General features: G+C 42.3%; 1 protein-coding gene across 7 annotated transcripts in view; it reads left to right on the forward strand.

Annotated features, from left to right (window-relative positions):
* LOC310698261 (ubiquitin carboxyl-terminal hydrolase 12-like) overlaps positions 1–13,967 on the forward strand; it is a 51,363-nt gene extending 37,396 nt beyond the window's left edge. For 5 of the 7 annotated variants that reach the window (XM_083485293.1, XM_083485292.1, XM_083485298.1 and 2 more), the window contains 4 exons: positions 209–292; positions 1,794–1,991; positions 5,593–5,671; positions 11,600–13,967. In XM_083485293.1, the coding sequence (XP_083341419.1) occupies positions 209–292; positions 1,794–1,991; positions 5,593–5,671; positions 11,600–11,701 (463 nt within the window). In that variant the 3' untranslated portion in view covers positions 11,702–13,967. The remainder of the gene's footprint in view (positions 1–208; positions 293–1,793; positions 1,992–5,592; positions 5,672–11,599) is intronic. The other 2 variants (XM_083485295.1, XM_083485294.1) reach the window with 1 other exon arrangement.
* The last annotated feature ends 8,835 nt before the right edge of the window (positions 13,968–22,802 follow it).

Here is a 22,802-nt window from a genome sequence, read left to right on the forward strand (position 1 = left end):
TTGCACAGGAGCAAGGTGCAGAAGACTCACATCCTGGTTTTGCACTGGGACTCATTGAGTGCTGTTCACATAACAAAAACTATGACAGAGATACCAACATTTTCAAAAGTAGGGGATCCATGGCTTTGGCTTTTGAAAAATGGGATTCGCAGTACTTGGCTAATTGCCCTAACTGCCCTAACTCTTATTTAACTTCCCATTTTTACAGGAAATTCAGTAATTCTGAGACTCTGTGCAGTGATCAAAAATACTACTGTGAGCAGTGTCGCAGCAAACAGGAAGCGCAAAAGAGGTAAGCCTAAAAGCTATTGGTTGTTGCATTTTTATGTCACTTTTCCTCCAATCTACTCAAGGCAGTAGGCATGGTTCTCCATCCCCTTTTGTTCTTACAATAGCCTTGTGTGATAGATTAGGATAAGAAAAAGTGATAGAAAAGTCCATTCGGAATCTGAACCTGTGTCTTCCTTTGTCCAGCACTTTAATCATTAAACCACCCTGGTTCTCAATAAAAATAAGATATGTTGGTTACAGTTCTCTTTTGTTTGAATTAGGGACAATACATTATATAGAGAGCCAGGTGTGTTTGCTGCAATACTATGAGTACAGAAAAACACCAAACATGATATTGCATGTTTACTGCTTTGATGGTGGTGGTGGTGGTGGTGGGAACTCTCCATGCTACAAAGCAGCACTTATTTCAAAGCAACTGCAGTTTGGAACAATTTGTATTCCCTAGACTTTCTGTCGCTGAACCCTACTTTTTTTGCTTGCTTGTGGGGTGCCCCACTTTTGTGATGGATTTCTTGAAACTATGCCTGCTGAAATCTCAGGTGCTGGAAGGATGACTAAACTAAGTTTCCAATAGCCAGGCATTGGTTGAGGGTGCCCTGAAGAAGCTCTGTGCATGATTTTCAGAATCTGAATCAATTGTTCAAACCTATTTTATAAAAGGTGATAAATGATTTATGCAAAATAAGAGACTTAACTCAGCAAGTTGCAGAATTCAGCAGGTACAAAACTTCGTATTCTTGATGCAGAGTGTTTGAAGGTGTACATGTGTGGGCTGCGACCCTGATAAGCTTCATCCTGTGTGACTTATGTAAAAGGAAGCTGTCATGTCTCAATACAAAGCAGGAACATATTTTGTGTTTTGAAGCAGAGCCAATCAAATATCTTCTGTTCAATATTTTCTCCTTTTGGAAAATGCCGACTGATAACCTGCAAAAACAAATTAAAGCCATCTGACTTGGATGGTTGGGTAAGAGTAAGTGTTACCACTTTTGCCTCCTACTTTTCTCACGGATACAGGAGAAAATCAATTGTTCTTATTTCTTAGTCAATAGCAGCCAGAGCCAAAAGGCAGAGTTCATTCTTTCTTCTGCTTTCCTTGTTGTGATGAGAGACGGATGCTTTTGGGCCATATAAGAAGTTGCTTTGAGTCCAGATGCTCCATAATGCTCTTTCTCAGCCTTCACCAACCTTGTGTCCTCTAGATATTTTGCACTCCAACCTCAGCCAGCACAAGAGGGCTTGTAGGCTGAGGCTGATGAGAGTTGTAGTTCAAAACATCTAGAGGGCAGCAGGTTGGCAAACAGCCTCACTGATTCTTCCCAATGTTGCACAAAAGAGGTACTGAGAAATGTTTCAGATTTGCTAATATTGAAAAAGCTATCCATTTATTTGAATAACTTACCATGTTTACTGTTTTAAACAATCTTTCTTAGAATTCAGAGTGATTTCATAACATGGAATCCACCATCTCATTCTCTTTTGGTCTTATTTTGTGGACCTAGGATGCGAGTGAAAAAGTTGCCCATGATTCTTTCTCTGCACTTGAAAAGATTCAAATACATAGATCATCTGCATCGATATACCAAACTTTCCTACCGTGTAGTCTTTCCTTTGGAGCTTCGACTCTTCAACACTTCAGGAGATGCTTCAAACCCAGATAGAATGTATGATCTTGTGGCTGTAGTTATTCATTGCGGCAGGTAAACTATGAGGGATCACATGCATACCATGTGATATAGCATTTGCTATGTATTTGGGGAAAATATTTGTCTGTTCTCTGTCTGTTTGGAGACATTCTGCTTGTGGGCTTCCCATAAGCGTTTGCTTGGCCGCTGTAGGAACAGGTGCTGGACTGCATGTCTCTTTGGTCTGTTCAAGCTTTCTCTTACTTCAGGGGTGGGGAGAATGTGGCCCTCCAGATGTTGCGGAACTACAGATTCAAGATAATTCGCCTATGATAATTGGTTCCCTGATCATGTTGGCTGGGAGTAGTGGTCCATTAACACCTGGAGGAACACAAGAGTGTCTTGCATGTCCTCTATTACAAGTCTTCTCTCAAAACACTTTAAAGGAAATCTTCCTACAGCTTTCACCTCTCTTCTCTTGTTCAAAGTAGTCCCCCTCTTGTTCATTCTGCTTCTGCTCTTTGCTACCTGTCTTCACCAGCTGATGGCACTTCCCATAGGATGGTCTACCCTCAGAATTATGGAGTCTTGAGGATTCCTGAATGCTCTGGGGGATTTCCCAGCTGACATGTTGAGACTCTCATCACATTGTGGAATGGTGATGTATGTGGAGCTATCAGCATGATCTCTCCTGAGTGTACTCACTATTGCTGTGGAGCACATAGGTTGTCTTTGTACTTTAGTGACCTGCATGTCTGAGGATGAAGACCAGCTTGAAGAAGTGTGGTTGACCACCTACCCCCTTGACCATCTTGGCTTCTTAAAATTGGCCATAGTAGATAGACTGGGTGGGTCCAGGGAGTGATCAGTGCTTCATTTGAGGAGGGAGAGGTACCACCCACTCTGAACTTCCTTAGAACCTCCTTAGAACCTCCCTCTACCTGGAAGTGTTAAGCAACCATGAAAAAGGTAAAGGACCCCTGACAGTTAAGTCCAGTTGCGGACGACTCTGGGGTTGCGGCGCTCATCTCACTTTATTGGCTGAGGGAGCCAGCGTTTTCTGCAGACAGTTTTTCCGGGTCATGTGGCCAGCATGACTATGCCGCTTCTGGAAAAACCAGAGCAGTGCATGGAAACGTTGTTTACCTTCCCGCTGGGGCGGTACTTGTTTACAAATATCCCTTTTTGAGACAATGGTACTTGAGAGGGTGGTGTTGGTCCAGCTTCAGGCATGCTTTGAGGAGACTGAATATCTGGATCCATTTCTGTCTTGCTCTGAAACTGCCTCAGTTGCCCTGTTTGGTGACATTGTTGATGGGTTGGCTCAAAAAAGTGAGACTTGAGCACACTGTACTTCAATAGTTCAGGGGCATTTCCACAAAGTAACTATGGGAAGCTATGTTTGACACTGTGGGAGCTTTCCTGCGATGTCTTGCAGGGTTCTTGCAGGGATATGTGGATGACACCCATCGCTATCTGTCTCTCCCATCTGAGTCAGGAGAGGTGGCTGAGGTGCTATACTGGTGTTTGGAGGTATTGGTGGGTTGGATGTGGACCAAGAAATAGAAACTATCCTGAAAAGACAGAGATGTTATGTGTTCCAAGTTCTCAAGTCAAGGACGTGGGAAGATGGCTTGCTCTGGACAGGGTTGCACTTCCGTGGAAGGAGCAGGTTTGTAGCTTGGGTGTACTGCTGGATTCAACATTATCACTTGAGGCTCAGGTGGCCTCAGTGACTAGGAATGCTACTTCCAGCTGCTGCTGGTTTGCCAACTACAGCCCCTTCTAGACAGCGATGACTTAACCACTGTACTCCATGCTCTGGTAACTTCCAGATTGGATTATTCCAATATGCCCTTAAAGACAACTCATAAACTTCATCTGGTTCACAATTCTCCAGCCAGATTACTGGCTGGGCTTCCCTATAGAACTCATATAGCCCCTGTTCTAACACAGCTGCATTGGCTGCAGGTTTGTTTCTAGGCCTAGTTCAATGGGCTCACACTAGTTTTTTGAAATACTAATTGACTTAAGCACCAAATGACCCTCTCCTTCCCTACAGACTCACTCTGGGCGTAAAATCAGCAGAATACCTGGTAGTTTGTCTTGGTAGTTCTACTGCCCTCAGAAGGGGTGGTGGTTGTATCCCTGCAGAGGGCATCACCTCTGGCAACCCCTAAGTTGTGGAATTTCACATTTCAGGAAATGTGAAAGAGGCACCTCTTTGCTATGGCTTGAGATGTATGTTTTCAGGATGCACACTAATCCTGTGCTTGTAGTTTGTTTTAACTGTTTTTAATACTGATTTTTTAAATTGTTGTCACCCACCCTGGGCCCTGCTAGTGAAGGGCAAGTAATAAATGTGGTTGTGATACTAGTAATAATAATAAGTCTGCATCTCAGAGGGTAGCTCACTAGGGAATGGCTGCTCAGGACTGCAGGTGACAGATGACTGATAACTATTTTATATGTTACAGTAGCTTAATGTGTTCCATCTCATTTGTACAATCAAGGAAGAGTTCTCAATTTGTTTTTAAAAAGCAAAAAACTATTGTTGGATTTCCCCCACTCCCTGCCGCCCCCTACAGTAATTTAAGACATTTGCTTGATGCGCACACAAATTATACATGAATTAATGTTTTCGACTGATCGTTTAGAAATGCTGAGTTATTTGTAGAAGCCAGGTGTAGGCTGCTCCCATCTTCTCTGAAAAGGAAATTGAAATAAAATCTATTATTGGAACAATGAAATTATTTAAAGCAGTATAGTTTGACCAAATGTTTTTAAAGGTTTATATTTTCATGGAGTCAGCGCCACCTGGTGAGAATTCATCAGCACCGAGTTAACAAGGATAGCCAATTAAAAATGGCAAAAGGGAGCATTACCTGCACATAGGAGGCTACCTTAGACATGGTCAGAACGTTGGTCAATCTAGCTCAGTAGTCACTGCACTATCTGGCAGTGGCTCAGGAGTTCCTCTCAGCCCTGCCTGGAGATGCTGGGGGTTGAGTCAGGGGCCAGCAGCATCTGAAGCATGTGTGCTGCTGTTGAGTCACACAGCCCTTTCCCAAAGAACAGTAAATGCCAGTGAGAAGGGTTGCAGCCTAACCTCTACCCTGACTAGTTTGCCCTGCACATGAAATGTTTTCGTTTGGAGGGCTGTTCAGTCTTGTGAACCGCCATCTGCTTGAAGTGGTAGAGCACAGACACAGATTCCCAGGTTGCTAAGAATTAGGCCTACATTGCTGTGTGGATCCTGTATTCGGACACACTTAAAAAAACCCTGTAGGTTTCGGTGACAACCATTAATGTATGATATTAATATACCACCTGTCTGACTGGGTTGCCCTAGCCATACTGGGTGACTTCCAACAAATTAAAACATCACAGTAAAACATAAAACATTAAAAACTTCCCTCTACAGGGCTGCCTTCAGATGTCTTCTAGTTGTATAGTTGCTTCTTTATTTGACATCTGATGGGAGGGCATTCCACAGGGCTGGTGCCACTGCTGAGAAGGCCCTCTGCCTGGTTCCCTGTAACCTCACTTCTCACAGGGAGGGAACCGCCAGAAGGTCCTCAGTGTCCAATGGAGGTGGAAATGTTCCTTCAGGTATACAGGGCTAAAGGTGTTCAGGGCTTTACAGGTCAGCACCAACTTTTTCGTTTTGTTCCAGTGGTCCAAACCGTGGACATTACATCACCATTGTGAAGAGTCATGGTTTTTGGTTGCTGTTTGACGATGATATTGTAGAGGTATGTCTATATATTATGCCACCTTCTCACACTCTGGTGATAACTCTTACGGTGTCTTGGATGTAAGTCATTGTCACGACACATTATTTAGGCGTTTAACCTTCACTGGTGAAAAGTGAGCTGCTTTTACCAGTCCCATAAACACTTTTGGTTGGTGGTTATTTTGCTGTTGTTTTCTCATTCTTTTCCACTGATGGTCACAGAAGAATAAGGGTTAAAAAGAGTTGGGGAGAGAAAGAGTCTTAAGAGATCTGCCGCCGGGTGCTTTTGTATAGCAACAAGTGCAGAAGTCCTGGATGGGCTTCATAAGTAAGCAAAGAGCAGGATGGGGAAGGGAAGGAGAAGGGAGGCAAAAATTAATAAAGTTCCATCTTGAAGGCTGCGGTTCAGTGCAGGTCCTGGAACAACTGAAGTCAGCTGATACAGGTGGTGATGGTAATCATCTGCCCTGACCTGAAGGTGGTTGATATTGAAAAGTGATTAAATTATTACAGACTCTGTTGGTTGCCTTGCTAAAGGCAACAGCATAATTTTAAACGTCTCTTCTAACCATAGTGTGCAAACCCACTTCAAAGCATGTGTTCAATCTCTCATTTTCAAAGGAATTGTGACTTGCATTTAAAATGGTTTACATAGATGCACAGGTAGTGCAAAATCCCAGTTAAATATCCAGAATAAAAGAGGATGATCACCCTGGAGTGGGGGAAAGGGAGGGACTGTTTCGTTCCTGTCCAGTTCCAGATTTGCCAACCAGAGTACCCATGTTACATCTGCACTTGACAAAATTGATCCCATTTACTGTCCACTGTCTAGATCAGCGGTTCTCAATCTGTGGGTCCCCAGATATTGTTGTACTACAACTCCCATCATCCCTGACCACTGGTCATGCTGGCTAGGAATGATGAGAGTTGTAGTCCAACAACATCTGGGGACCCACAGGTTGAGAAACACTGGTCTAGATCATGTTTTATCTTCCCTGTTTGATTGGAGCAACATCTGTTGACGTCTAGACATAGCAGTCAATGGGTCAGAGTGCTGTCACTATTCACTGCTTTCCACCAGAGAGACAAAGGAGGCCATTTAGAAAAGACACTCTGAGTCAACACAGAACTTGTACTTCTAAGTTTCAAGGCTATGAAGATGTAACTTTTCCAAAAATACAGTATTGATCCTGCAGTATTCTTGATATTAGGGCAAGGAACATAAGGGTGTTGGTTGCCATGAGACTGATGTGTTTTCACTTCCAGAAGCCAATAGTTTCGCCAGCAGCGTCAAAGTGTTTATCAGATTGTGAAAAATAGCTGCGGAAACGGGAAGAAGTTGTTTTCATGCCCTGGCTATTTTTTCTTAAGAACTGTTGTTGAAAGGACTGGCAATGAAAAGATTTTTTCTGAAAGATTTTTTCATGTGTGGGGAAAGTTCTGTTTGTTTAAAGGAAAAGATATTGCAACCAAGCTGTGTGGTTAATTAAGTGGCTTATTGTTGGGTGGGGAGGGGAGCCCTCCACAATTTAGCCACTGGTCAGGGTTATGGGACCCCCAGGTTTCCCCTATCTGGTCTTCATTTTTATTACAGAATTAGTAATCAGCTGGTTGGTTGATGGGTTGTGGAAAGGCCTCTGCTCCCAGGGACCACAGTGTATTCTAGATCTGATGCCTATAACCCCATAGAGACAGAGCTTAGCCTCCTTTCTTTTCTCTTATATGGGTCTGTCTCCATATCGTTCGAGGACCACATCTTCCACGTTCCTTATCAAGCCATAAGTACAGTGTGTACCCTTCCCTTCGCCGTGGCACCTGCCTACCTATCTTGAGTTCCCCATTGACATTTGTGGCATGGGTTGCTGCCAGTCTGGTCCCCTGGGGCTAGGTTGGTTCTGGGGTTCCCACTGGGGTGAGTCATCAGATCACTCTGGAGGACAGCTGTTCTTGCTCCTTTTTCTTTTAGAAATGGAATTCCGTGTCTCCAGGTATTCTTTGCCAGTGTTATAGTTTCTGTTAGGGTGTCGTTGGCAAGCCTTGGTGCTCTAGGGTCACCATCTGGATCCTGTTCCACATTGAAAGTGACAAATGCCTGGATGGGATGGAAGAATCCTCCCACCACTGCCTGTCTGAGTCCTCAGAATCCCAGTTTCTCTCCCCAGATTTATGTGTCACCAAATCAGTAACTGCAGCTGCTGTTTTATTGATGGCTACATATCCATCCAGGATCTGAGTTGGTCTCTGCTGGATTGCATTGGAATATATTGTATCCAGCTCCCCCAGTACTACTATAGCTGGGCTCCTGAACCACTTTTCTCAGGAATCCTTATCTTGGTATCAAACAGGTAGGGGTGCAATGGATCTCTTGAACCATTAGCCTCTGCTAGTGCATTTAAAGTCCCAGCAGACCTACCATGACTTTTCCACAGCCTCATTGCCCATGTGAGCCAGAAGACTGTTCATTCTGTCAGTGGCTCTATTTCCCTGGTTAGGGCCTGGATCTGAGTAGCTGTCATTGGTCTAATTCGAGTAATGACTTCTTGTTGCTGTGTTATGAGCCCTGTGTTGGCTCATCTTTTCCCAGCTGCCTTTTCTGTTTTTCTTTGTGATGTTCTCTGAGTGCTCTCAATTTTTATTTAATCATCTTCTCCTTTTTCTCCCTAGTAACTTGCCTCCCAGCACCTGCTAGTATCTCCTGACGTGACTTGTCTGATTCCTCCTGAATTTGTTGGATGGCTTATATCATATCCTCTGCTACCCAGTTGATTCTGTTAAATCAGACATTGGTATCAGTTGCCTGCCTTCCATCATTACTCAGGACATTGAGAGCCTGGTTATGCCTTCTGCTGTTTTTGTCCAGTCTTTGACTTGTTTTTGCTTTGGCCCAACAGGAGGTTGGCAACGATCTGAATCACAGGTCTGCTCCTGTGGTGCAATCATTGCAAGTCCCAAATGCCCATATCCCTTTTCACCTTCATATATGAACATTTCAAAGAATCATAGAAGTTTCACCTAGTACAACCCCTGCAATTCAGGAATCACAGCTACAGTATCCCTAGCAGAATGGCCATCCAACCTTTGTTTAAAAACCCCCATGGAAGGAGAACCCACCACCTTCTGAGGGAGTCTGTTCAACTGAACAGCTCTTAATGTGAGAAACTTCTTCTTAAGGTTTAGTCAGAATCTCATTCCGTGTTAATTTTAATCTATTGATTTGGATCCTACCCTCTGGAGCAGCAGAAAACCAGCTCACTCCATCTTCCACATTACAACCCTTCAGATATTTGAAGACTGCTATCATATCCTCTCTCAATCTCCTCTCCTGCCCGCTAAATATACGCAACTCCCTCAACCGTTCCTCATAAGGCTTGGTTTCCAGACCTTTTGTTATCTTGGTTGCCTCCTCTGCACACCTTCCAGCTTGTCAATATCCTCCTTAAACTGTGGTGCCCAGAACTGGTTGGTGAGATCCGACCGTGCCTTCGGGTCCTAATATGTCTAATAAAGAATAGTGTTGGCTATGAGAAACAGTGCTCCCAAGTTTATTTAACACATCTTTTAAGAATATAAAACCTCAATATTGGTGGTACTTACTAATACAACATAGATTTGGACAGAAATGGAAACTCCAGCTTGGCACCATGGGGCTTGATGAAAACATGGGGCCACCATCACATCCACAGGTCTGCCTCTTGTGCTAGGGTAGAAGGCAGGGAACGGGGCAGGCAGACAAAATGCTGTGAACCTGAAGCTGGCATGGTTTTTTAGTCCCAGGTGAGTCTTGGTTGTATCATGTGCTGCTCTGGGTCCTGTGCATCCCAGGCTAACTCAGGCCCTTCACACACCTTGTTTCTGGGGTTTCCATCCATGCATTTGCCCAATCCAGCCCACCCCCACCCCAGTGCAAAAAGGGGGGGGGGCTGTTGGATTGTATCCATCAAACCCAAAATCTACTTTTGCACTGTAGATCAATACTAACAGTTTTCTTTATATTTTTGGGTTTTTGCCAATAATTGCCAGTTTCTGAAGAACTGTGCTAGCTATGATAAATTAAATGTCTGCTTGTTTTTTACCTATACATCCAAATGTTACCTTCCATTACCGTATGGGCCTTATCAATGAAATGGATTTAGCACTGGTGATAAATCCTCCTGTGGCAAAGTCTCCTCCTCCAGACTCTCCTCTTCTACTGCCACAGGCAGCTGTCTCACCGGTTCCACAGAACCACACAAATCACTGGCCCTCCCCTTAGATTATTCTTCCCACCTGCCTCCTCTGCACACACATGCCCCTACTCCTCGGGCTCCTGCCCATCGCTGACATGGAGAATCTAAAGGAATGCATTTCCTTTAACTTTTTCAAATACTTTTAAATTAAATTGTAATAACAAGCAGATTACAGGAAAAAAACATATGAAAGTAAAATCAGTTTTTTTGTTTGTTTTTTTAAAAAGATAAGCTGTCACAGTGCCAGTAAGTAACTACCATATTTTTCGCCCTATAGGACGCACTTTTTCCCCTCCAAAAATGAAGGGGAAATCTGGGTGCGTCCTATGGGGCAAATGCAGGCTTTCTCTGAAGCTTGGAGAGCGAGAGGGGTCGGTGCGCACCGACCCCTCTTGCTCTCCAGGCTTCAGGAAGACACCCGCAGCCTGCTTCCCGGAGCACCGGGCACGCTGAAAGCAGAGCGCCCAGCTCTTCGGGAACGCATCCGCAGCCTAGGCAACCCTGCGGGAGGTCCTGCAGGGCTGTCTAGGCTGTGGATAGCAGCCTGCTTCCTGGAGCGCCAGGTGCACTGAAAGCAGAGCGCCCGGCGCTTCGAGAACACATCCGCAGGGCTGTCTAGGCTGCGGATAGCAGCCTGCCGCCCGGCGCGAGGGGCGCCCTGAAGCAGAGCGCCCCTCGCGCCGGGCAGACATCCGCAGCATGGGGAGTCCTGCAGGAGTTCCCCGCAGGGCTCCCCGCGCTGCGGATAGCAGCCTGCCACCCGGTGCGTGAGGCACAGAGTGCCCCATGCGCCGGGCAGACATCGGCCAGCCCACAAGCTTGGGGGACAGCAGGGAGGCGCAGCGCCGCCATCCCGCTGTTCCTTAAACTGGTTCGGTTTCCCCGACCTGGTTTTGGGGGGGAAATAAAGGGGGGGAATTTCCTTTATTTCCCCCCCAAAAAACTAGGTGCGTCCTATGGGACGGAGCGTCCTATGGGACGGAAAACACGGTACAAGGTAGAATTAATGCAATTTACTGTTGATAATAGACCATCTTAAGAGGGAAGGGATGCATGATCTCTAATTACAAAGAGTTCTATAGCCTAAAGCAAAATACAGTGGTACCTTGGGTTACATACGCTTCAGGTTACAGATGCTTCAGGTTACAGACTCCGCTAACCCAGAAATAGTACCTCGGGTTAAGAACTTTACCTCAGGATGAGACCAGAAATCTCATGGCCGCGGCGCAGCAGCAGCGGGAGGCCCCATTAGCTAAAGTGGTACCTCAGGTTAAGAACAGTTTCAGGTTAAGAACAGACCTCCGGAACGAATTAAGTTCTTAACCCGAGGTACCACTGTAGCTTTTCTAAGATTATTTTCTAAGTTTCTATAGAAATTGAAAGCTTTTATATTTTAAAATGAGCCCCCTTTTTAATTAAAGTCCTGCTTAATCCGTGGTACCTTTTAAGGCTAGGAAATATTTGTTTTTGAACATTTTTTGTCCTTCTGTAGTATACTTAGGGGTAATGTGTGGCTAATAATCCAAATTAAATAGCCGGTTGCATAATCCCAGTGAATTTTCCAAGTCTTTTAATTCTGATTCAGTCTCTCTGTAACCACCACCACCACCTCCCAGAAATATTTTGCTGAATTTAAAAGGGGGGGGGAGACACTAAGTGAGATTCAACAGGTAGTGATGTTATTTCCCCCTCCTTAATCTTCTTGTTGTCTTAAATTGCAGAAAATTGATGCTAAAGCAATTGAAGAATTCTATGGAGTAACATCGGACGGTTCCAAAAACTCAGAATCTGGATATATCCTCTTCTATGAATCAAGGCACTAAGTCAGTGCACTTTGAAGCATCTTGCATGTTTTCAGAAAAGGAACCAAGCCCCTGCTCAGAGAGGACATTGTAATGATAGTAAAATCAATACCTCATCATTGCCATAGGACTGCAGGATGTCACCAGAACATAAACTGGGACATTTTCTCAAGGACGACAACTGCCATTAGCAAGAAGGCATCTTGCTTTGGATTTCTTTCTGGGCTATTTTATACTTGTTATCTTCCCAAATCTGTGTTACCTCTACTTGAAATATGCCTGCTTGAACATTCAAGAACCAAGGAAATATTTTTTTTGTTTTTCAGTAGCATTATACAGTTAGTTCATCATTCAGGGTTGATGGCCTGAGACTGTCCCTTGGTTTCTATTTCTCCTGGTTTTTTTCTGTATTCTAGCAGAATGATTTCAGTCTTCAGTGTCAGCTCAAGACCTGTTTTAGGGTGTGAGTTGCAGAAAGTTGCTGACTGCTATTGGTGGCCCAAAACAGGATTGCTGCCAGATTAAATTGTATTGGAAATATCATGCCTTTAATTCTGTGTGTGGCAAAAAAGAAAAGAAAAAGTTGTTCCTATAGTGTTGTGAATTTCCTTAAAGGGTAGCATCTTGATTTCAGACAACACTATTCTTATTCTTCATTTATCCCCACTTTGTTTTTCCCCAAAATCTTATTGAAATGTTATTTTTATGTGTTTTATAATGTATTCGCTACTCAAAGCCGCAATATTGCAGAATCTAAAGGAGCAAAAAGTAGATGGAAGTCTTTGAGGACCTGTAAGCTGAATTGATTGTATTTCTTGGAGCTCTTATATAAGCCAAAAGTGCCCTCTACTGAAAATAGATAGATTTGTTGTTTGTTTCAGCGTATAACAAACTCTACTCACACAAACAAAAAGGCAGCTTTTGGAATGAATCTACATTCTATAAGTACCTATTAAGAGGCAACACTAATTCTGAGAATTAATGAACAAATCATCCTTGTTTTGGAAACGGTGGGAGTTTAAGAAGAAATAACTGAGGTCAACATGTACCGATGCCTTGAGAAGTATCCAATTTAAGTGGATTTAAGTGGACCATGTATAATTGCCGAGTTCTTGATTGGCTGCTGCTTCAACAGAAAAACAAGGCCTTCTCATGAAGACTGAATTTCACTTAGTGTCTGTTTACCAGATCTGCTGCCCTTGTTTATCCTGCCACCTGAATTGGTCACCACTGTGCCTCCTGGGTGGGGTGGTCCAGGATCCAGTGACCAGTTTTGGCTATGGGGAGTCTTTGTTGTGCCTAAATTGGCATTCCCACCTGAAATGGCTTCCCAGCATGTTCAAGTGGAGGGAGACACTTTGAGCAGTCCTCTAAAAACATCAGGATTGCCTCCACTGTAGCAATGGGAAACATGCGCAGCAGCTCCTTGTAAGCATTAGAGCACATGGAACTCTGTACTGGGACACATGAGTGGAAATGGAGATTCAGCCTTCCATTTGGTTGTAACATTAAAGCCACCTCTGCTTGTCCCAAAGCAGCCCTCCGTATCATGCTCACTGTCAAGGAGGAGGAGATCTACTTAATTGCAATTCCATAACTTGTGCTCTGGCTCCCCCCCCCCCAAAAAAACCCCAACCATTATGTGCAAACATCACGTCACATTCTCTTAATGTCTTCTTACGCAATTGTCTCCCCGGCAGAATTCTGCTAGCAACAAATTCTGCAATTAAAAACGGACAAACTGTCAGGTTTCAGTATTCACACTTCAACCACTTCAGGGAGAAAACTGGTGTTGCCTAATATATTAATGCCAAAATATGCAAAAGTAATCTTTTCTTCAGAGGTTGTCATCACTAATAAAATAAGTCTTTGACAACTGGCTCTTGATAATGCATTACATGTGAATGTTCTCTTGGCTAGAAATCCACCCGTAAAGACCCAAAATGGGGCCGTTAAGCAAAGCCTGTCATCTTGTAGGTCTTCGGAGGAAGGTCACAGGTGTGAAGGCACGCACTAAACAGCAAATGGCAGAGTAATGTAGGAGAGCATAAGGCAGAACATAGGACCACTCACTTCTATTTTGTATAATTGGTGATAATCCTTTTACAAATAAAATGCCTTGTAAGAAATAGAAAATATTAAGAGATATATATACTATAGATTAAAAGTGCACTTTTGCTACAGTTTCTATTGTGAAGAGAGTGGTTTGATGCTGCTTCTGTATAATTAAATGACTGCCGAAATGTTTCCAATAAAAGATTGGGTATGGTGAAATGCATCAAATGTATGTGCATTGTTGCTTTTTTTAAATTGAATTCAAATGCTAGAATAGGGGATATGTTTATTCCATTTCTATCCTCTGAAAGGTGGTATGTGTGGTCTCCCTACCCGTTTATACCTTTACAAGAAGAACCCTGTGCTGAGATAAAGTGACTCATGCCAGTTATATATTTTTATTTATTTATTTAGCACAATGTGTGTATTGCTTCCCTATAAATAAAACTTGTAAGTGGTTGACAAAACGGCAAAACAAAAGTATAGATTAAAATTATCAAAGGTGAAAGCCGTTTTTTAAAATTAGAAATTAAAGCTCATGACAGCTTTTACGTGTCTGGGTTGGTTTGCCCAAACAGAGATTTTAGTATGTGCCAAAACAGATATAACAAAGGTGCCTGACTGATGCCAGTACAATGCCTCTCTGGGAGAAAGCAACTTTTTGAACACAAATTACACTATCCATTAAAAAACCACATTTGGTGGTGGTTTTCTACAAATTTTGGGCAGTGTCAGGCAGTTCCCACTAGTTCTAAATGTATTGTACTCTGGTTTCTTGGGATTGCCAAGTGTTTAAGCAGAATGTACAATTTTTCATCCCTTTTAAACAAGCTCTTAGCCTGTTTAGCAAGTGCTAGCTGCTCTGCTGCGTTGATGGTCCATGGTTCACAAATAAATACAGCTTTTAAAGTTTTCCTGGTGCCAGCTGCTTACTGATAGTAGTGCAGACCCATTGCAAGGTCTCTTCACATAGTGAGTACCTTTCCCAAATCCATGAGGTACTTCATTCAACACATAAACTATGGACCTCACTTGCACAGAAGGTAATGTTGGCCATCAAATTGGTTGTCTTTAAAAGAGGACTGGACAGATTCATGGAGGAGAGGGCTATTGAAGGCTACTAGCCATGATGACTATATCCCACCTCCACAATCAGAAGCATATAACCAAGACATTTGCCTGTATAGTATTGTTACATACTCCTTTGAAAAAAGCTGTTCAGACAGCTCAACCTGTCAGCCCTTTCCTTGCATTCCATCAACAGTGTGCATATATAGGGGGGCTCAGGGAAGGACACTGGTGTAGAATAGAATGTCCCAATTTTCATCTGAGGGGTATGACATGATGCAAACATTTTTCTGTGCCTTTTTCCTTCCCCTTCAAAAAATCTAGTTCTGACCACTTGCCATGGACTCCAGTAATTCCAAAGGATAGGTTGCACTTTTGTTGAGCTCTGGAACAAGTTCAGTTTTGGTCTTGCTAAACTAGCTGCTGTGATGGGCTTTGTCTGTGATGGAAACTATAGCAAAGCACTTCCCCTTCTCGAATATCACAGTGCAAGTCTCCAGCAGGTTGCTATTCAAAACTGGCCTTTGGAATTGAATAACCAGTAGTGTGTTGAGTTTTTCCTTCCTGCTTTTACTGTTGCAGATTAGTTGTCATGCCTAATGATTTTAAAGGTTGCAATGAGCCACCTGGGGGGGTGAGTTGCCTCTTACAGGTTTGCTTTTGTGGTGAGATTATCAAGGCATTCTGTGTTATCTGTGTTCAGATTAATGTGTAGAGTACCTACTCAGAATGATAAAATCATTGCAAACAACTAGTGGTGGGCAAGTCTTAGCAGATGTAAGAAATAATTGAAAATCACCTATAACCTCTTCCCTCTAGATGTTACTGAAATCCTAACTCCCATCAGCCCCAGCCAGTATGGCAATGGGTTGGGAATGATGGGAGCTGGAGTTGGAACAACAACTGGAAGACCACAAGCTCCCCATCTCTGAGCCAGGGAAACATTATTGTATATAAATCATCCAGCAGAAAAGAAACTCAAGCACATAATTAAATCATACAAAACAAAAGAAAGAACAGCAAACCAGCTAAGTGTTCGGCTTTGGACTGAATATCTCCAGGCAACCACCATTAGGACTTTATGACCTTACTACTGTTTCATTGCCTTATGCACAATAATATCTAGCCCTGCAAATCTCTCACTTTATCTACCTATCATATTTGATAGTAGAATTTTCTGTCCAGGGGCACATACCGTATTTCAGAAGCAGCGATCTTGTATAAATCCAACGATCATTTGGGTTTGGTATCTCAAATAAGCAAGGAGTTGGCGCGGTATTTGACAAAATGCCTCTTTGAAGGAAGACAGTCAAATTAACCAGCAGCGTAACGGAGACATCTAAAAGAGCCAATGCAGCAATGGAGCTCAGTTTGAAAAATAAAACCTCCATTAAGGGAATGAAACCTTCACAAATTGGCCTATTACTGCAGTTGGAGAACATTCAAGATCAGGATTGCCACCTAAATATTAGGGCTAAGGGGTACCTAAAGAAAATTGGGGAGTATAGCCTGCAAGTTGTTTCTATTGCCTGGCTAAATCGGTTATTCCTTGAGATAAACCTCCAGCCTGAAGAAATAGAATGGCTACAGAGAGATCTCTGTCTTAAACCAAAGAAGGGTAAAAGTGCCAGAAACGTTATAAAGCACTTGTTTAAAAATGACTTGATGTAAAGGTTTAGCATGTTTTGGATAAAATCAGTGCTATTTTTCTAGAAAAAGAGATGCCAGAACTCACCATAAAGGTAAAAGGACCCCTGACCATTAGGTCCAGTCGTGGCCGACTCTGGGGTTGCAGCTCTCATCTCACTTTATTGACCGAGGGAGCTGGCGTACAGCTTCCACGTCATGTGGCCAGCATGACTAAGCCACTTCTGGCGAACCAGAGCAGTGCACAGAAATGGCATTTACCTTTCCGCCGGAGCGGTACCTATTTATCTACTTGCACTTTGACGTGCTTTCGAACTGCTAGGTTGGCAGGAGCAGGGACTGAGCAACTGGAGCTCACCCCGTCGCAGGGATTCGGACCGCTGACCTTCTGATCAGCAAGTCCTAGGCTCTGTGGTTTAACCCACTGAGCCACCCGCGTCCCTCTTAGAACTCACCATGAACATCTTGTTATCTTAAAAAAGCAATGGTGCCCATCTGAGAGGTGCTAGAACTGAGTTCCGGCAAGTGCCGGTTGAAAAAAAGACCCTGGATAAAATAGAATATGAAGTATCATAAATAGCATTTTTCAAGACTTATGTCAGGAATGCTCCAATGGAGGTGTGATGGAGGGGTTGTAATCTGAATTCCAGATGAATTATGTTTAGAAACAAAAGATACTATAAAGGCTCTTCCTCTTCTACTCTTGTCCTGCACCTAGAAAGCATGGGTCAGAGGTTTTATAGCATTTTGCTACAACCCTCAGTGAGCTCCTTATTTAATTTAGAAGCTCGAGACTTAAGGGAGGAAAAATATGCAATACTTTTTTATATAATTTTTTTTTCATTTTCTATTTTACATAAACAAATGAATTAAAAACATAAACATATAATCCCTTCTGACTCCCCCCCTTGTGGATCCTTAATGTAATGATTTCCCCCTCTGCATCTCTATTATAACTATTTTTATAAATCCTTTGTCAATCCGTACTTCAATTTTTTACTACAAGTTTTCTGTCAATCCTACCAATATATGTAGTTGTTTACAATAGCTTTTCAAATAAATTATAAACTTTCCCCATGCTTTATTAAAGACCTCCTCTTCCTGATTTCAATTTCTTCCTGTAAGTTTTGCTATCTCGGCATAGTTCATCAATTTTGTCTGCCACTCTTCTTTGGTCGGAGTTGTACCATCTTTCCATTTCTCGGCTACGTCTGCACAGCCGTGGTCACATACAAAAATAGTTTCGTCTGGTCCTTCAGGATCTCTGGTCCTATAAAAGTGTATTGGCCCAAATATAAGCCACACTTTCCCCCCAAATTCCGACTGTGAAAAGTTAAAGTGCGGCTTAAATTCACGACCTTACAAAAATTGGCTTTTACAATATCACTTCTGAAACAGACATACAGTAAAATGGAACAAAAAATGTTTTATTGCCGATTTGCAAGCTTGAGTGCCTGCGGAATTGTAGCGATTGAATAGTGATTTGTGATTTTACTGATTGTACGGTAAATTTTGCGGGCTTGCAAGTTCAAAGGCTTAAATTGCCTTAGAGTTACAATTCTACCAACCTCAGCGATTTTCAGCCTGTAACCCAATTTTAAGGGAGCGGCTTATATTCAGGTATTCTCCCCCCCCCCTTGAATTTTAAAGGTGTGGCTTATATTCAGGCCAATACGGTATCTAAAAGAAAAGCTTCTGGTTTCTTATTTTCAACATTTTTTCCAGTTCGTTATATATCATTTCCCAGAAGTCTTTTATCATCTTACATAACCACCACATATGATAAAAAGTACCCTCTTTTTCTTTACATTTCCAGCACATTTTAGACTTTGATTTGTACATCTTAGTTAATTTGCTAGTGATGCATCATTTTCATATAATTCTCCTTCAGAGTATAACATGCTGTAAATTTTAATTCTGTTGTCCATAGTCTCTCCCACATGACTGATTCAATGCTATAACCAAAATCCTTGGCCCAGTGGATCATAGTCAATTTAACCTGTTTGTCTTTTGTTTGCCACTCTAATAAAAGTTTATACATTTTAGAAATTAATTTAATTTAATTTTCTAACAAATCCCTTTTGAACTGGGAGGTTTTATTTGAAAAACCCTTCTTTTCAACACTTCATTAAGTTGATAATATTCCCTTATATCTTCAAATCTCCTTAGTTTTAAATCCTGATATAAAAATATGCAATACTTCATGGGAATGGTCTTGGGACAAACCCCCCCCCCCCATTTCTCTCCTCATTACAATTAGTGAAAATCCTCTAAAAACACTCAACTGATGTATCCACTTTTGCTAAGTAGGGTTTCTAAAACAAATAACACAGCTTGTTGGAGGAACTGTGGGGACCAAGGATACCATTTGTTTGGATCACTTGTGGGCCTGGGGCCTGGCTGTAATGCTGCCCACCAATGAGGGTGCGCGGACATGGTGCCTCGGGTCAAAGACTTTTGTTTTAAAACCTTTCACGAGCCAGAATTGATTGCAAAACGAACTATAGCCCCAGACTCAAAAATTGCTCTTCTGTCCAAATTTGATGCAAACCTCCAATATCTTACCTGGTAAGATCATATTATTCATCTGATCAATGCAGCAAGATTAACCATTACTAGGTTTTGGTGATCCCTTGTTGGTAATTTACTTGTTTTGGTTTCAACAAATATGAGATCTAATTTCAGTGGGAAATTGTACTGTCAGACGGAGAGAATAGAGACATAATTAGAAGTCAGGCAAATTTTCTGCTGCTTGGTTTAATTTTATTCAATATGCTGCTACAAAAGAACAAGGCTGCAGAGCTCCAGCATATCAGTGGTTTGTATTTTATTTTAACAAGTTTGCATTGTACTTTATTTAATTAAATGCATATTTAAAAGAATGAATGAGAGTTTAAACTGGGGTGCACCACTTCACCACTCCCACTTGCACCAGGTGTGCCCATTTCACCCCCAACCTTCCATTGTTAAGTGACAGGGTCTGAAAGAGGCTTGGAAGCACATTTGGCTTACAAGCCTTCCTCATGAACAGTAACCCGGGTAATGCAGAATTATTTATTGTAAGGTTACCAGGCGTCCCCGTTTCCCGGGGACAGTCCCCTGGATTTACAAATCAGTCCCCATACAAAATCCATTGAAGCTGAAAAGTGTCCCTGGATTCATTGAAAAAAATCTGGTAATCTTACTTTATTGGGGGGGGGGGCACCTTGTAAGTGGAGCATCTAAAGGTACTTACAAGCCCTCTTCATTCCCACTTCCTAAAATGAGGGGTGGGGTAAGTATGTCTAGACACCTTCCTCACCATCTTGAGCTCTCATAAGTTCTTTTGAATGCACAAATAAGGCTCGGTTTACTTGAACAGCCTGCTGCCTTATGAGTGTACTCAGTTGTTAAGACCCACTTCTTGAATACCTGCTCCAGATCCCGCAGTGAGACCAATGATGACTGAAGGCAGAGCTTCTTAAATTTTGGCACCCGTCTCTTTGCATTCCCTCTCTTGAGTAGTGCTATTGGCACCATCCTTTTTTGCTTTGGGGCAACAAGGGGAAAGCTGTTTAAGCTGTTTAATTATGCAGGTCTTTTAATTGTCTGAGGTGTTAGGTTGATCTAGGGGGATTGTAAACTAGAGGAAGAGAATTTCATACTACGTGAAGGTGGGACTTGGTGCTCCAAAGGAACAGTCCTTCCATCTGCTAGGCAAGGCTCCCCAATCTGGTTTCTATTGGCTTTTTGTCCAGCACACTATGTAAAACCAATTTCCACCTTCACCGACATAAGATCTGCCTAGTTTCTCCTGGTTCCCATGTATTTTGCCAAGAGATGGAGCCAGATCTAGGTCACAAATAGGTATTGGCAAATCTGTCAATTTTGGCTTCTCTCAGTTCCTACTTCTTCCAAACTTCAGTTCAGTTCTCCAGATTTTCACACCACTTTGGGGCTGTTGTTGTTTAAGTGAGTCCTCATGAAAATTCATCAACATTTATGCCTGAATTTATTTCAATATACACATTTTTTTTTGCATCTTCAGTGATATGTGCATTCTTATGAACACTTTACCCTACACATATTGTTTGTACACATTATTTGGCTGGAGAACCACACTGCAAACTTCAAGAAATTTCGAAAGATGGCTGCATTTTGGTTCGCATAATGCTTCAGAAAGCACAAATCAGGTAACTTTGCCTTCAAATGCAAACTGAACTGGTTTTTCCCCACAGACCTAGTAACGTCTTTTCAAAGATGGGGAATCAACCACTATTATACTTCTTGTTCCCAACAGGCCTTGTTGCAACCTAATACCCGCATAGCCTAATTTGAATGTTTACTACCTCGTCTCAAATTCCATCTTAAGATTGTGACCTGATGCAAACTCCACGGCTTCATCAACAGTCTATCTCCCTGCCATCACCACCACCACTACCACCATGATAGTTCTGTTTATCACCTACCTGATAAAAAGTTCTGGAGAAGCCAAAGTTTGCACTCTATTTTGTAATGCCTTGCTTGGCCTAAAACAAAGTTTGCAATTTTTGTTTTTCAAAAGTGATTTTCTCCTTTCATATGCCATTCTGAGGACATTGCTGATGCATGTCCTATGAGTACTCCAACTAAATACAGTATTTGAGTCCAACATCTAACATTGACATTTCCTGTTATTCAGTATTTGACAGGATTTGAACTATGATTACGTTGAAAGAGTTCTTATTTGATTCAGGACAAGCCATCAAGAAATGCCAATAAGTTCAAAGTGTGGATAGAGTAGAAATTTGATTGGTTCACATCTTAATATAAACCTACCTAATTTGCAGTTACCAGGAGAACTAAAACTCAGATAAACTTTTAAAAGTGCTCATCTCTGAATTTGCAATGCAATTTTCCAACCCCCTGAAATTATGTTACAAAATGCATTTATTACGGAAACTGTGTCTAGAAGGGCACACATTAGTCAACCTAACATACCAAAAAACCCAAAAAACAACAACAACCAGACCGCTTGCAGAAATATATATATAATGCAAAAGTACATACAGTTCTTTTTTTTTAGTTTTAAATGTTTTATATTGCTTTTGCTGCTCTGTTGTTTGCTTCCTTGGACTCTACAGTGGTACCTCAGGTTACAGACGCTTCAGGTTACAGACTCCGCTAACCCATAAATAGTACCCCAGGTTAAGAACTTTGCTTCAGGATGAGAACAGAAATCATTCTCCAGCGGCGCAGCAGCAGTAGGAGGCCCCATTAGCTAAAGTGGTACCTCAGGTTAAGAACAGTTTCAGGTTAAGAACAGACCTCCAGAAATAATTAAGTTCTTAACCCGAGGTACCACTGTATTAGGAACAAAGGGATATAAATTTAATAAGCTATAACAGATCATCATGAGGACTTTTTAAAAAAAAGCATACTGATGCAAAATTGTGGAAAAATGAGAAACCAGGAGATTCATTGCACATTCAGAATTTGAGTAGCAAAGCCAGACATTGCAAAACTTCTGTATGAATGTTTGTTTCAGCTCCACAAGCAACCAATACTCTTAAAACATATTCATGTTCGTTTTATTTATTTTCATCAAACATAGATTTAAATCTTTCAAACAATTTAAATCAGCTCATGAACATGCCTTGAAATATGAGTACAATCACACTAATGAGTCTCTAGTAGATGGCATAACAATGTCTTTCAGCAACATATTCTTACAGTGCTGAAAGTGCTATTTATTCAGGAGTCAAATGGATAATAGTGCTGATATTTTAACAGGTGTTCATTATCTGAATTTTTCAGGAGCAAGGAAAAACTGGTTAGCTCCAGTTTAGAAGTTGTTATAACATATAGATAAAGGTAAAGGGACCCCTGACCATTAGGTCCAGTCGTGGCCAACTCTGGGGTTGCAGCGCTCATCTCGCTTTACTGGCCAAGGGAGCTGGCATACATGTGGCCAGCATGACTAAGCCACTTCTGGCGAACCAGAGCAGTGCACAGTAACGCCGTTTACCTCCCCGCCAGAGCAGTACCTATTTATCTACTTCCACTTTGACATGCTTTCGAACTGCTAGGTTGGCAGGAGCAGGGACTGAGCAACGGGGGCTCACCCCGTCATGGGGATTTGAACCGCCGACCTTCTGATCGGCAAGTCCTAGGCTCTGTGGTTTAACCCACAGCGCCACCCGCGTCCCTCTGTTATAACATAGGACAGTGCTATTTCCCAAAGCAGCTAAGAAATCCAGAAACTACCAATGGCTTTTGCCACATTCTATAGTTTAGACAGGAGTGCCTGGCGTGCTTTGGTCTATGGGGTCACGAAGAGTCAGACACGACTAAATGACTAAACAACAACATAGTTTAGAATGACATCTAGGAA

The sequence above is a fragment of the Podarcis liolepis genome (assembly GCF_965112155.1).
Source record: "Podarcis liolepis genome assembly, chromosome: Z".
NCBI lineage: Eukaryota > Metazoa > Chordata > Lepidosauria > Squamata > Lacertidae > Podarcis > Podarcis liolepis.